General features: G+C 39.3%; 1 protein-coding gene across 4 annotated transcripts in view; it reads right to left on the reverse strand.

The window, feature by feature from the left end:
* Positions 1-16,375, reverse strand: part of LOC100783981 (187-kDa microtubule-associated protein AIR9) — a 93,361-nt gene that overhangs the window by 51,742 nt on the left and 25,244 nt on the right. For all 4 annotated transcript variants that reach the window (XR_005886306.1, XR_001382624.3, XM_014762016.3 and 1 more), the window contains exons 9-13: positions 15,480-15,579; positions 14,958-15,292; positions 14,746-14,860; positions 1,965-2,085; positions 1,654-1,829 (exon numbers count right to left, since the gene is read on the reverse strand). Coding sequence is in view for 2 of the 4 variants with exons in the window: in XM_014762016.3 (XP_014617502.1) it covers positions 1,654-1,829; positions 1,965-2,085; positions 14,746-14,860; positions 14,958-15,292; positions 15,480-15,579 (847 nt within the window). In the remaining 2 variants the exon portion in view is untranslated. The remainder of the gene's footprint in view (positions 1-1,653; positions 1,830-1,964; positions 2,086-14,745; positions 14,861-14,957; positions 15,293-15,479; positions 15,580-16,375) is intronic.

A 16,375-nucleotide genomic window follows, 5' to 3' on the forward strand; every position in this document is an offset into this window, starting at 1 on the left:
TGCATCCCGATTTGAAGTTCTTCGAGGCAAACTCAATGTGAAGAGTGTTTCTCCTGAAAACTCTTCCCCTTGAGTTTGAGGGGGGTATTAGAGTATGCTGTTAGTCAACTGTGAAAACAGTTCTGTAAACTAATTGTAAGGGCTGTTAGCTTTTGCTAACAGCACCTATCTTAGAGTTGGTTAGGTTCTGTTAGTTAGTTACAATTCTGTTAGTTAATACAATCTGTTACAATAACAGAACAGTGGTCTATATATACCTCTTTTGTAACCTTCTGTAATTAACTTTGATAATCAATAAAATCAGTCTTTCTGTTCAACAAGTTTTCTCTTCCTTCTCTCTCAGTTTATTCAACATAGAATTGTGTGATTCAAGAATATTGGTGACTCCATGATCTCACTTATCTAATTTTGAATCATTGCCAACTTTATACTTCCCTGTCATATAATTAATCCCATGTTGATGACATCAATCTTCAAATTCAATCACTTCTTTCATAATGAGCCATTAATCCGTCTATGTTCATCTAGAAATTTCCAACACTTTACAAAGCAGCAAATAAAAAGAGTATTCAGAATAATAATTAAGAAATTAATTAATGGAGCTCTGTGAAAAATACCCAAATTTTAAGTGTTACACATACCCAATCCAAACATCTGCAATCTCTGGTGAGCAAATCTTACAAAATATACTTTTTTTTTTTTTTGCTCAGCAAAAGTATAAGTAGTATTAATTGAGTACCAGAGGTACTAAGCTTACAAATATTGATGTCAAGCACTAGGTTCCAGATCAGACTTGCTGCAGTCTTGATAGGAACCCAAGCCTGAAATCAGAATTACATAATTTGAACACAACTGTAACATGATACTCCTACTCTAACTCCTAAAGGCTAATCGAAGATTGGTCGACCAATGGTTACAAAATATACTTATTGAATCATTATATACCGAAATATATCAAAAAACTGCATAATATAATAAAAATTAACATATGTCAAGTACAATAAACTAATGGCTTAATTGGACTTTTAACCCCTTCAGTTTGGACTGAACAATTTTTTTTATTCCCTATTTTTTTTTCAACTCAATTAAGTCCCTCTAGTTTTAAAATTAATTCAATTCAGTCCCTTAGTCAATTTTCTTTTTCCTAAAACACTCCAAGTCTCATTTTCTAAGCTACATCAGGTTTAAAAACTTTTACAACTTTCCACTCCATTGGTGCAATTATCTAAGTACTTAAAATGGACCGAATAAATCATCTCACAAAATGATTTTTCAATCATAACTCATAAGACCCTATTGTTTATATAAGAATTGATTCTTACTGCAGGAAGCCATGTCAGCCTCCTCCAATGGTGATTCTGAGTACAAACAGATTCTTAAACTTAAGAGCCTCACAAGAACTCCCAATGGAGATGCTCTAATATAATAATAATCAAACTAAACAGGGAAGTAAATTAACAGATCGAGGTTAAAGTCAAATTACTCCTAACAATAAGAAATCATAATTATCATTGACCATATATTCTAACAAGAGCTAAATATGTTGATGAATCTAGATTAGTATTTTGGCAAAGGCTATTCAAGCATATTCCAAACGGAGCTACATGAAAAGTAAAGAACATAAAAATGGAAGAAAAAAAAATCAATCCTTACCAGCTTTTACAAAATCTGTATATTTGTATTGAGGTTCTCCTTTGGCCCCTTCTTCGGTTACTGGTGTGTACATGAAAACTACACTTGAATCAACATCATCAATGGTTAACTGATACACCTCATCTTCTGCCCCAACAATGACCACAGGACTGCTGTTCCACTTCCTCCGTAACCAACTAAAGCAAGAAACAAAACAAGATAAATGGGATAGTTGCATCACACCATTTTTATAACGAAAAATATTTTGTACCTAGTCTTATGCTATACAAATGATACAGACACATGCATGAATACAAGAAATGTCATCTCACCTAGCAACACCTTTTCCTGGAATTCCACCACACCATGCAACCTTAGCACAACCCCTAATGATACTTCCTTCTACCAGCTCCCCATGCACTTCTAGATTTACAACCTTCGGAATTCCATTCCCTGGAGAAAATAGAAGTGTAATATTATTCATGATGCATGAAGAATGTACACATTAAGAAATTATTAAAAGAACATGACATTGATATGGAACCCTGAAATCAGACAGTTTCTTGTTCTTTGAGTCTTTGACCAGTAAGAACGACACGTCAGTCAACAATAATTCAGTAAACTTTGAACAGTGTAATAGAATACATCAAAAAATAATAGACAGCTCATATTTCTATGCATTTAATGATAGGGGAAATTAATTAGGAAATCACACACATAATACAAGTAGGATGGATAAAATGGAAAAAAGCATCAGGAATATTTGTGATCACAATGTGCATACCAAGCTCAAAGACAAGTTTGATTGTATGGCTATATGTCTGATATACTCTATGGTAGTCAATGTTGTTAGGCTTTAAAGGAGCAACATGAGAAAAAGGTAATAGTAACAAAGATGAGTGTTAAGAAGGATGTGTAGAGTGTAGACACAAGAAAGGACAAGACATGAAATGATTGTAAACGAGAACTTGATATAACAGTTGAGGAAAAGATGACAAAATTAGTTAAGGTGGTCTGGACAGTTAAAAAAAAAGGCAACTAGAAGCACTAGTGAGAAAAACATATTGCATGGTTTTTAGTCTTGTGAAAAGGGAGGAGACCAAGAACAATGGGAAAACTTATTACAAATCTTAGGGTATATAATATCTCTAAAAATTTGGTCTTTAATCGAGCCAAAAGACGTGTGATTTATGCAGCCAACTTAATATAGTGGAGAAAGGCTTTTGTTGTTGTATATTTTTCTCTAAATTAAATTTTGATCCATAAACAATGTAGAGTTCCACACCATCAAATGTTAAAATAGTTTACCAAAAGTAAAAATTATGGTTTCTACAATGAGCCTTCTAGTCTACTTCTCCCTTGTTAGTCTCTACAATTTCTCATGTCAAATAGCCTCCCACTTCACCTCTTGCTTCCTCTCCATTCCTTTCTATCTCTACCACTGCTCAATACCAATCCACTCCAACTCATCTAACTCCTCTAAGGTAGTATTTTGATAAGGGATTTCATATTTTTAAGGGATTTAAAATGCAGGGAAATTTAATTATTTCAATTAAATTCCTTTCATTTTTAAAATAATTAGTTTGAATAACACAATTAAAATTTCCTATATTTCAAATTCTTTGTTTACACAAATATTTTAATTTACATCATATGTAAATATTAAAAATGATCTCTTTTATTATTCAATTGCAATCTCATCTATTTGAAAACCACCTTAATTGTAGTCCCCCCTTACCCCACCTTAGTTGTTGCAGGTAGGGCCTAGGCATAAGGGGAGTGTTGGAGTTCTCACATCGACTAGTGATATGGTCGAGTTATAAGTAGGGAACAACACTCACCTTTTTTTTTTTGCACAGCAAAAATTAGTATTATATATTATGAATAATGCAGTACTAGATGTACTGCAGATAGGAGAAAAAGTACAAGGCAAAATTGCCTAACCCAACTGAAATAACAGAATAACAATAGATAGGCCAAAAGGAAATCATCCCCTAAGACAACTCCTCCCTCAAACTAGTGGACCATTGATTAAAATGAATATGGAAGTCTTTGTCCATATATTTTAACCATGCCCAAGTGTGGAATAAAGCTTCATCCATGACTTTTCCGGAGTCGAAAATCTGGTTATTAAAAACCATTGAATTTCTATGCTTCCAAATAGTCATGGATAGAGCTATCCAAAGCACTGCCCATCTATTATCTATACATCTATTGCTACTCCAGCTTGAAAATTGAATAAAGTGGTCTTTGGGATCAGTGGGGAAAGGACCCACTCTGTCAGCCCATCTCAAAGCCTCCCACCAAAGACTCCTAGTTCTTGAGCAAGCAAACATGATATGGCCAGCAGATTCCTCCTCTCCATCACATAAAGGACAAGAATACGATGGTAGGCACACCTGCCTCCTTCTAAGGTTAGCCTTAGTAGGCAATCTATCTTTAAAAATTTTCCAAGAGAATGCAGCTGCTCTTGGAGGAATTTTCAATTTCCACATAAGCCTGGAAGCATTATCTTCATATTCTGAGCTGCCATCTTCCATGAGAGTTATATGCTGACTTTGTAGAATAGGATCCACTAGAGTCGGCCCTCCAAGTGAGATGATCCATTCTAGAAAGGTGAAGTTGCACCCCATCGATCTCATCCATGAAAGCTGCCACCATGTCAATTTCGTGGTCGAAAAAATTTCTCCTCCATTGAAACTTCCAATCCCACCCATTTTCAACATGCTGACCCATTGAATTGATAGTAAGGTCCTGCTGCTGGCTCACCTGATATAAAACAGGGTATTTGTCTTTAAGGGTTATATCGTCTCCCCTCCATATGTCTTTCCAAAACTGGATTCTGGCCCCATTACCCACCTTCCACCTCAGGTTATTGATCAAACTATTCTGGTGATGTTGCTGGAATAAAGATTTTAAATCCTTCCACCAGGGAGAATTATCAGCATTGCCTCTACCATGTAATAAGGCATGCCATCCCCCATAGATAGACACTAAAGTTCTTGCCCAAAGCTGGTGAGGATTATTTGCCAGCTGCCACCCCCATTTACCTAGCAAAGCTTCATTAAACTTGTTCAGATCTTTAATGCCCAATCCACCTCTAGCTTTAGGTAAACAAACCGTATCCCATTTTACCCAAGGGATCTTAGATGTGCCATTATCACCACCCCAAAGAAAATTTCTTTGAATAGCAACTATTTTCTGAGTAATTTTTTTGGGAATTCTGTAGAAAGACAACAAATAAATAGGCATTGCTGTCAAAACAGAGTTGATAATGGTGATTCTGCCCCCCATGGAGAGGCATCTATGCTTCCAAGATGCCAACTTGGTCTGAAATTTGTTGATGATAGACTGCCACACAGTCCCACTTTTTGGATTAGACCCCACTGGAATTCCTAGATACATGAAAGGAATATCCATCTGTCTGCAATTGAGAAAAAGGGCTGCATCTCTACACCAAGATTCTGATTTGCCCAAGCATCCAAACTGACTTTTAGAATAATTGATCTTGAGACCAGAAGCCAGCTCAAAACATGATAGGATTGACTTTAGAACTCTGACATTGGCCGAAAGAGCATTGCCAAAAAATAGAGTGTCATCTGCATATTGCAGGATATTTATATCTTCCTTCAAACTTCCCACTTGATAACTGCTGTACAAGTTCTTGGATATAGCTGTCCTCATTAATCTTGTAAGTCCTTCTGCCACCAAATTAAAAAGGAGGGGAGCAAGGGGGTCACCCTGCCTTAAACCTCTCTCGGGAACAAACTCCGAAGTGGGACTTCCATTGATTAAGATGGATATTGAAGCAGTAGAAAGACAGCCATGAATCCACTTTCTCCACCTTTCACAAAAACCCATCCTTAACATCATATAATCAAGAAATCCCCAAGAGACCGAGTCATAAGCTTTTTCAAAATCAACCTTGAAAAACATGCAAGGTTTATTTTTTGATTTAGCTTCAGCTATGACCTCATTAGCTATCAACACTCCATGCAAAATATGTCTTCCTTTCATAAAGGCTGATTGCCTTTCATCAATGAGCTGAGGTAAAATAAGGGCTAACCTATTAGCCAAGAGCTTGGATACAACTTTGTAGACGCACCCTATAAGAGAGATTGGCCTGTAATCATTAAGAGCTGGAGGATCCTTGATCTTGGGAATAAGAGCTATGAAGGAGGCATTGCTTCCTTTTGGGAAAGAAGCATTATAATAAAATTCATCCAAGAAACGCATAAAGTCAGGCTTCAAAATCTTCCAAAACTTCTTGATAAAGTTGAAATTAAGCCCATCCGGGCCAGGACTTTTATCACCATGACACTCCCACACAGCTGAGGTTATTTCTGCATCAGTAAATTTAGCCACAAGGGCTTCATTCTCACTTTGACCAAGGGAAGGTAGGAGAACACCATCCAGGGTTGGTCTATTAAAATTCTGCTCAGAAAATCTATCTTTAAAGTGATTGAGGGCCTCATTTTTAACCCTACTAGGGTCCTGAACCCACTCCCCATCAATGATCAAACCTTGAATAGCATTGTGTCTTCTTCTATGATTAAGCATATTGTGGAAATAGGCTGAATTTCTGTCCCCTTCCTTTAACCATTTCACTCTAGCCTTTTGCCTCAACATAGATTCATAGGCATTAGAAGCATGCCACAGTTGCTCCTGAAGAGACTTCTTGAGATCCACTTCAGATTGATTCATTATTCTGTCAGAAATACCAGCCTCCAAAGCGTTCAGCTCCTTCTTTAAATCCTGAATTTTCTTAACATTAATAACTCCATTGGATGAGCTCCACTGTCGAATGCACCCTTTAATGAACTTCAATTTTTGCTTGAGGGCAAAACCTCCCCATCCATTAGGGTGATAATTGCTCCACTTAAGGGCCACCATGTCCTGAAAACCCTTGTCCTGCAGCCACCAATCCAGGACCTTGAAAGGCTTAGGTCCCCAATCAACAAAATAGGATCTTAGAAGGATAGGGCAATGATCTGAAAAATCTCTGTCTAGAACAAACTGTGTTGTGTCAGGCCATTGAATCAACCAACTATCAGATATGAAGAACCTGTCCAATTTGCTCATTACACTTCCATTAGGTCTGAACCAAGTATATTTTCTGCCAATAGATCTAACCTCTTCTACTGCCATAAGAGAAATCCAAGAATTGAATTCAGCAATACTGGATGAATTAACCGAATTCTGAGATGAACTCAATCTCTCACTTTGATTTCTTATCGAATTGAAGTCTCCTAGGATGCACCACAATTCATTTTGATAAGAGGATTTCAGATGCAAGATCTCTTCCCATTGGTTTCTCTTCCCTTGTAAATCACAAGGCGCATAAACATTAGTAATGATGACTTTCTTATTTTCCTTTACCCACAGGCCTTCCAGCATAATAAAACCACTTCCCACAATCTTCCTATTCACCACAAAGGAATCATTATTCCAAATACATAACAAACCGCCAGCTGAATTAATAGAAGGAAGGCATTCCCAAGAAACATTGCTATCTCCCCACAAGTATTGACACAGCTTCTTATCAATGGAATCTTTCTTGGTTTCTTGAATACATAAAACATCAATTTTGTTGGCCAGGGTTAATTTTCGAATGGCTGACCTCTTGACTCCACTACCCAATCCTCTAGTGTTGAGAGACAGAATATTCATGGATCAATTGTCTTGCTTCCCATCTCTGCTGTTACTGCGGTTAAGTGACTTATATTATCCTCATCCAAGCTCTCCTTACCCCTGTTTTTGAAATATTCATCAGAAGCTAAACCCAGTTGTCGGGCTATCTCCCAATGCTGATCTTCCTCCACACCAGAGAAATCATTATTAAAACTACTAGGGGGATTAGGACTATGGGGGGGAGGATCCTGCTTAGGGGTCAATGGGCCTGATTGAGTGCCACCATAACCATCCTCTACTTTATGAAGATCACAATTACTGCCTGTTACCATCACCCTTGCTTCCTTTTCACTTCCAATTTCATTTAAAACTGGGCCAAGATTTAATCGGGCCATAGACTTTGCTATTTGACATGTCCTTCTTCTGCTATATACTTTAAAAACAGAGTTGGAGATGCCCTCTTTTCTAACTGGGCTTTTGTTCTCCTGGCCCATCTTCCAAGTAGCTACAGACTCCTTCTCACCTTGGGAAAACGAAGCACAGTCCCTATCCGCCAAACCCGACGAATTTGAATCCTTATTGACCATTGGAAATTCGTCATATCTGTTGACTAAAAGGTCTTCTTCCAAGGCCCGTTGGTCTTTCATTCTATCCCCAGCATCTATTGTCCGAGGGGTCTTCAAAAAAATCCCTGCCGCTGCACTTTCCTCAAAAGGCTTCTGAGGTTGGGTCGGGCAGGAAGACCTATGCTGATACCTTCCATAATCATGCATGGTCATAGGGGAAGGAACGTTGCAATTTTGCAGGTCCAACGTGGCGTGGTTCAGACTCTGAGAGGCGTGGGTAGGCGAGCGCCAACGAGATGGCGACACGTCATTAGTGTCGACAGGAGCTGCGTTCCTTCTCCGCGAACGGAGCACTAACTCCCGGCGGCCCCGACGGTGGTCCCTATTAACGAGCGACGGCGTTTGGCTAGGAAAAACGCCGACGTTCTTGATCGAGAGGCCGTCGGGCGATCTCCGTCTGTGGGTAAGGGTGTTTGGCTCGTCGTCTTCTTCGTCCATGTCCAAGGAGAAAGGAGACAAGAACGATCCTTCGTCTGGCTTCAAACAACTGTTTCTTCCCCACCCAGAAGCCATATCCTCCCTCACCTCTAACGAATATCAGCATCCATCCACTACGGCATACAGCTTTTTATCAAAGAGAGGTTTCTCCTTCGTGCGGACCAGAACTCGGGCAATGTCCATCCTTAGCTTGTCCTCCGTTGCCGGGTCTAACTCCACCAGTTCACCACATGTCGCCACGATGTCTGCTAAGTGTATTGCATCCCACGCTTGCAGCGGAACTCCCCAAATGAGAAGCCATGTAAGGCGATATGACGGCGTCATCGCCGGCGTCCACCTCTGAATGGAGGAGAAAGGGGTCTCGCCTGTAAGGAGTTCCTTTTGATTTATGGTGTTAGCTATTTCTTCATCTATGCCATGAAGAATAACCATGTCTTCTCCCCAATATGCCGACTTCAACTCTATTCCATCCAGTCCCTGCATCTCCTGTAGCTCCTCATCAACCCTCTCGAACATACCTTCATTTTTTAGATGACCCACCCAAACCTTATCAAACCACTTTGTCTTTGACTTGTCTGTTTGGATAACTACTGACTCTAGTTTGGCTTCTGTTACTACTTTCCCCGTCATAAGCCCCCGTGTCCCCTTCCCTTCCTGCAAATTATCTTGCTTCACCACATCCGCATATGTCTTTGTCTTAGACGGCCATGTGTGTTGCTGTTTCAGTTGATCACGTTGTTCACCCTGCAAGAATTTTCCTCCTGTTCTGCTATTGCTCCCTTTTTGCTTGTTGTCTACCTTATATCCTCCTCGTTGAAATTTTGGTTTATTGACAAACAATTTCATATCGTTTATGTATATGTTATTGTCTAGACTTCGTTCCAATCTATCCTCGTTCTCCACCCCTTTGAAGCGTACAAAGCCATATCTATGGCCTTGTTTGTTCCTTTTCAAAGGTATGAAAACCTCCCATACTTTTCCCCACTCCTGGAAAATCTTCCAGAGTTCCTTTTCTTGGACAGAGTCAGGGAAATGGGAAAAGTAAAAGGAGGTTGTGTCTGGTCTGTCCCTCCAAGAACGGAAAGGTCCCCTTCCACGATTGATATTCCGGTTAGCAGCATATTGTCCGTCACCACCCCTTCCAGTCTCTGACAGGGCCTTCTTCTTATCCCTTCTCCTGCTCCTCACTTGTGTCCATGCGCCCTGCTGTTGGTTAAAGCGATTGTCACCTTGCTCTCCATCTTCGTCATAGGTTGTATATGCTTCCAAGGTGTATCTCCCTCTTCTAGACACATGTCTTCTATCGGATTGTTCTCTGCCATACTTTGTTCTCCGGGTATCTCTAACCATAGTGCGTCCTCTCTCCCTCCATGTCTCCGATCGACTCTCTCACTCTATCTCTCCCATTCTCCTTTCCATCGGCTCTCGCTCTCTCTCGCTGTCTTTCCCTCTCACTTTCTCTCTCTCTATCTCTCTCACTGTCTCTCTCTCTAACTTTCTCTCTCATCATTTCACCAATGCAATACTATTTGTTGCTGCCTACCTTGTATAATTTCTGTTTTGGGCATTCGAGAGGATTTTTCTCAGAATAGAGGAGCAACAGTAGAATCAATTAATGTGTTACCGATATTCAAGTTCAAATTGAAGAACAATGAAAATGGTGATGACCAGGATGTCAATGCAGCTATAGATGAAGGTGGAATTTTGGCTTGCTCTCACTTTTTCCACGTAATGTGTGTTGACAAATGGTTAAAGATAAATGCAACCTGCCCTCTTTGTAAAAACGAAGTTGGTACGAGTAATGGAGGGTCCCCTTCAGCCTGGAACTCCAGTACGTAGCTGAAGGCACGTATCCCCCATCAAGTTGCAGCTTTTCAAGTGTACATCATCAACTCTATAAGATTGAGTTAGGCCTGCATTCTAAGATGATATCAGAGTCTATCCTAAATCCATTGGTGAGTCACCTCAATTTGCCATGCTCCAAGCATGAGGGAAAATGTTGAAAAGTCACCTTAATTGTGGTCACCCCTAGCCCACCATAGTTTTGGCAGGTAGCCATGGGCATAAGAGGAGTGTGTTGAAAATCTCACGTCATCTAGCTTTGAATTCATTGAGCTGGACGAAGACACCGACGATCGCCGGAGGCTTGATCGTGCTCGGATATTGGTAAGGACACCTCTCCCGCTGTCGATAAGGAGAGAGGTTGCTGTTTGGGTGGACGAGGTTGAGTATCGGGTGTGGTTTGTGGAGGAGACAGGGTCACACGGCGGGACGAAGCATAAATGTTTGGTTCCGTCCGACGACTGGTCGGAGGAGATACCCTCGAATGACGGCGGAGACTTCGGTGACGCCGACGACGATAAGGATACAAACTTCTCCTTCTCGCCAGAATTATCCAACAAACTGGGCTTCTGCAATAACCAGTGGTCAGGGGAAGAGAATGATGGGTACTGTTGTGATGGTCCAATGGGTAAAACCCAAAATTGCGATACCCACAGTGATGAGGCAAAAGGTACTGAAGGGGAGACTCATGATCCCGATAAGGCAAAGGTTGACCTTGATTTAAGCAGGGCAGAAACGGACAATGAGAAGGCTTTCTCTAAAACGGCAACCTGTGACGCGGCTCAGACTGCTGCTCGAAAGGATAATAGTCAGCAACAAGGAAACATTTTGAATGAAGGAGATAAAGTGTATTCGGGAATATATTATAAAGGGGAAGCAGAGGAAGAGATAAGATGCTGTCAACCCCACTCGGACTTATACCCCAAGCAGCCTAGTGGTTTCGGGAATATATTATAAAGGGGAAGCAGAGGAAGAGATAAGATGCTGTCAACCCCACTCGGACTTATACCCCAACCATCTGCACCTGTCATCGTTCCTCCTGAACCTCCTTTCTGAGCCACCACCTCCACGTATGATCTCACCCGAGGTCTGTTAGTAGCCTGAAGATCCTTGACAGCTTCTTTGCTTTGCTTTTCCCCTTTATCTACTCTTGTGTGCATATGAACATTCGACGCTAACCTTGTGAACCTGGGAAGATTGACGAATAGCTTATGGTCGTCGATGAAGATATTATCCAGGTGCGTCTCCAGAAGCTTTACATCCGAAACACCCTTGAACCTCACGAAGCCAAACCTTCTGCCCTCCTTGTTATGACGTTTGGCGATGAAAACTTCACACACATCACCCCAAGTCTTAAACTTCCCCCAAAATCGCACTTCATTAACGTCGTCTGTGAAGTTAGTGAAGTAAAAGGATGTAATATCCTCCTTGTCTCTCCAGTTGGGGTGATTTGACGAGAGGTTATGGAATGTTCTGTTCTGTGAAGAATTCTTCTTTACTACCTTTGCTTCCCTCCTACTAATCACCTTTGTCCATTCGTCCTTTCTACCAAGGTTGTCATCACAAACGTTCTTGTTCCAGCATTCCTCGTCGTGTCTTTTGTGTTCCTGGTTCCCCCCCTTCGAGCTTCCATTTGTTTCTTCATATCGCGTCTTTCTGGAGTTGCTCCAACAACGTGGGAAAAATTCCTCGTTTCTCCTATCTCTATCTCTCCCCCTCTCCCTGCTATGTCTGCATACTCTTCTGTTGTCGCATGATCGATCTCTCGCAAACTCTCGTTCTCTCAGAAAGCCTCTCTCAGACACTCTTCCTCTAAAGAGTGTCTCTCTCTCTCCCTCACTCTCTCTGAAGTGTTTCTCTCTCTCTCTAAAGTGTTTCTCTCTCATCTCTCTTTACAAGACATGTGGGGAGATTCACAAAGTTGTATTGATCAAGACATTGATAATTGATCTATTTTGAACCAATGTGATGGTTGGACAACAAAGTTAACCATAGTTACACAAGTGGTTGAACCAATGTGATGGTTGGACAATGGATGGAGAATTCTCAACAGTATGTTAATCACTACCTTTTTCTAAAAGAGGAGGTTTGTATGCAACAATACCCAAGCTTTGAAACAAGTAGCAACCGACAAGTCTCTTCGTTGCAAGTTGTTAGGTTTCATCATAAGATTCATAACATCGATTAGTCTTAAGTAAAGTTTCCCAATAAGTATATAAGTTGCACCCTCAGAATTAAGGCAAACGATGTGCGACTTTTCAACATCCCCACTCCACCAATGTAGAAAAATAGGCAATACACAAAGATGGGTTGTAAGGCTTTATACCATGTTAGATTTCATCTTAAAATCAAATAACATTAAGTGAAGTTGTCCAACAATTTTATAAGTTGCACCACATGAATTATGGCAGGCAATATTGGACTTCCCAACACAAGTTACTCAAGGATTTCTATGGGTTGAAGCAGACTCCTCAAGCTTGACTTGAGTCCTTTGCTAGCACATTGCTTAGCTTTTTTTTTTTTTTTTGCACTGCAAAAATCTGATAGTATTAATATTACTTCAGTACTAGGTGTACAGAAAATGATAGGTAATTACAAAGGCAGATTCTGCCAAACCCAACTACAAAATATATCACACAAGCTGAAGACCGAAACATCAAACACCCCTAAGACATTTCTTCCTTCAGTCTAGTAGACCATTGGTTAAAATGAATATGGAAGTTTTTCTCCATACCATTTAACCAAGAGTCCAAGACCAAGTGTGAAATAAAGCTTCATCCATGACTTTTTCGGAGCAGAAATTCTGGTTGTTGAACACCAAGGAATTTCTATGCTTCCAAATAGTCATGGATAGAGCTACCCATAGGACTTGCCATCTTTTATCCATAGAGCTACACATTGCTTAGCTTTGTGTTTAAATATAGCAAATGTAACCTCTTTTAATTTGTTTTTACCACTTCCCAAAAACAGCATGTGTCCTTGTTTTTATGTAGATGTAGATGACACACATGACAGCATAGTCAACAGCAGTTCTACATGGTTGCTTCAGCAACTTGTTACTAAACCACATTATGCCAATGTTGAAACAGTTAGAAAATTCAGACTTTTAAGTGTTAAAGTTCAGCTCCTTTCAAATGGTTCTTTGCTGCTATCCCAAAAAAGTACATCTAGGATCTCTAAGCTGAAGCCCAGATGGCTGACACCAAAGGCATATCTCATCCTATGATTGGGGGATGAAAATTGTCTAAGTTTGGGGATGGCCATGTTCAAGATTCACGCCTCTAGATAAATTTTAGGAGCATCGTGGTATGCCACTTTAACCATTTCAGAAATAAGCAATTGCATGAATAAGGCCTGTCTATTCCTTTCCCAACCTCTTGAGGAGCATGTGAATGTGGTAAAGCATACTCTAGTGCTTCAAGATCACTATCAATCATGGATTGTTTCTTCAGTCTGCCAATTCGCCTCAGCCATTTTCCTTAGAAGCCTATTGTGATTAAGATTTCTCCTCAGAGGCTCAGATCCAAATGGCAAGAGGTCGACATCTGGGTCTTGTGTGTATCTTCTAATCTCATATTGTGGTGGTCCAAGAAGCAGCCCCTGTTTGCCATATCCAGCAGTGTAACCAAATACAGAAGTTTAGAAGACACTATTAGCAGAGTTGTAATGGATTCTTTTGGAAAGTCTCGCATTCTCGCCTCAATTACTCGGGTGCTGTTTATATACCTATTGAACAACTTCATTAATGCCAATTGGTTTTTAGATAGAATATATGGTATCAAAGTCTAGCCTATTACTATTGCTCTGTAGTCTCTGTTGTATATCACCTGGTCTAGCAAGAATCCATTGATGGGGGTATTGCAAAGTCCCACACCACCTGTCTCAATAGGATGCGGTTTATATACTTATTGCCAGTTGGTCTTAAGATGGAATAACAGATTCAGACTCTAGTTCAAGAGTTCAAGGTGTTGGTTTTTACTCCTATCATCTACTCCAATAACCTTAGCATTGTTTCCCTCATATAATGCAGTCCTTCACTCAAGGACGACACATATGGAACTGGATCTGTTTAGTCAGACAGAATATCATTGAAAAGAGCATCAAAGTCTAAATGCATACATACATACACCTGTTATAAGAATGGAAATCCATAAAGTTTAGAATTTTGATAAAAGGAAACAAGTTATTTAATACTATTTCACACATCTCAATGCCTACAAAGTACTGTGCACAACAAAGCTTCAGCTCTCTCGTGCATTTAGATTTTAAATTCAACAGGGATGTTAGAAAGCATATTTGGAAAATGCATACAAACAATAACATAAAGAGAATATGAATGTTTTAGTTTCAAACAACAATAAAAGCAAACAGCAATATGAAGAATACCAGCAAACAAACAAACAAAAAAGAATCCACAGTACATCATTTTAAGTAAATATCATGTGTACTTCCACAGCTTAATGCTAATAAGTATGTGGGTCACTTTATTCCTATCAGGTTAATCAGGATCTAAAAAATTTAGCTGTTCATCTAAATAATACATTATACATTATATACACACACAACACAAGCCTACCTCGTGAAATACGAGAAGAGATGGCAAATATAGGAGGATACACCATTTCTCCTAAAGTAAGAGAGCATTCCACTTTCAGAACTTTTCCAATGTCATTATGCTTTGGCCAGTAAACCTAAAAATCATACAAATGTCATGAACACAAATAACATGAACAAATATACAAAGAAACAAAATATGAAGCAGTGACAATGATGTAATAAAGTCATTACCTCATCAGTAGCATCTGGAATAGGGATAAAATTTGAAAGTGATATATCACCACAAAACCATTGATATTTTAAAAATAATGGTGGGTCTGTACTAGCTGCACCATCATGAATAATTGTGAAATGACAACGACACATATCTTCTTCCACAGGTTTATCTATGGATGCTTCTTTGAGAAAAAACCCCGGAGGAATATGGTCCTTCCACTTCTCAACTAAAAAGCAGAAAGTTGACTCTGCAGCTTGCTCAGGGCGACTAAACTCCCAACCATCTCTAATGCACAAAGCTGTATGTGCAGGATAACGATTTGCTAGTGCCACTTCCTCACGAGAGAGATCTGCAAAACTTTTCATATTCAATAAATAAACTATTTTAATACATGATATACGAGCTCAATGATGCCAGTAGAAATTACTTGAAGAAAACATATATGGCAGGTACTCCTTAACCTATAGTAAAAATTATGTCTATCGATTCAACCAAACAATATAGATACCAAAGGCTAAAAACCTTACTACTCATACCTCTATCATTGAATTTTTTCAAAGTAGGTCCAACTAGCAATATTGAGGAAGCTTCCAAATGAGGCATCTTAAGTATAGGATTCTCCTCCACTCGCAAATGCTACAGTACAGAAAAAATCATAGAAAGTAGCATCAACCAGTCTAAATTTATGTATGCACCCACATATGTAAAAACATAAATTTAAGTCTCTAAAAGTTACTAGAAATTGAAACATGTGGGTTAACTACCGTGTTTATCCAATTTTAAACTAGTACCTATATTGTGAAAGTTTCCAATTAGATTGCACAAATACCAAATGTTTCTAATTGTACCCCCACCATGACCAGTCTATCATATGATTGAGTTTTGACCTCTAAGAAAAACATCACCTGCATCACATGACTAAATTAATGGATACATAATGGCCAAGGTGCAAATCCAATTAGAAACATTTTGGAATAAGAATCCAAAATAAAATGAGTTTAATTTTGATACATGATTAGCGTAATGATTTTTCATTGTAAGCCAATTAGAAATCACCCTAAATATGACTTTTAAAACAATTATTACAAGTCAACAATTTTCAAATACATTTTTTTTTTTTGGTCTGCAAAGATAAATATATATATATATTGAATAAAAAGTACCAGAGGTACTATTACAAAATAAAAGTCCATATAATTGGTTCCTGAAAGCAGACAACACAGTCTGATAAGGAACCAAAATATGGAGGGAATACATATAAATTAAAACCAAGAGTGTAACCCTACTACTGCAAAAAATTCTGTCGAAGGTTACTCGACCATTGATTAAAATGTAAAGAGAAGTCCTTCTCCAAATTGTGAAGCCAAGTCCATACTAAGAAAGATGCATCTTCAACCAGTTTGTTGCCATCAAAAGTTGCATTGGAAAATAC

Source organism: Glycine max, chromosome 9 (assembly GCF_000004515.6).
Source record: "Glycine max cultivar Williams 82 chromosome 9, Glycine_max_v4.0, whole genome shotgun sequence".
Taxonomy (NCBI): domain Eukaryota; kingdom Viridiplantae; phylum Streptophyta; class Magnoliopsida; order Fabales; family Fabaceae; genus Glycine; species Glycine max.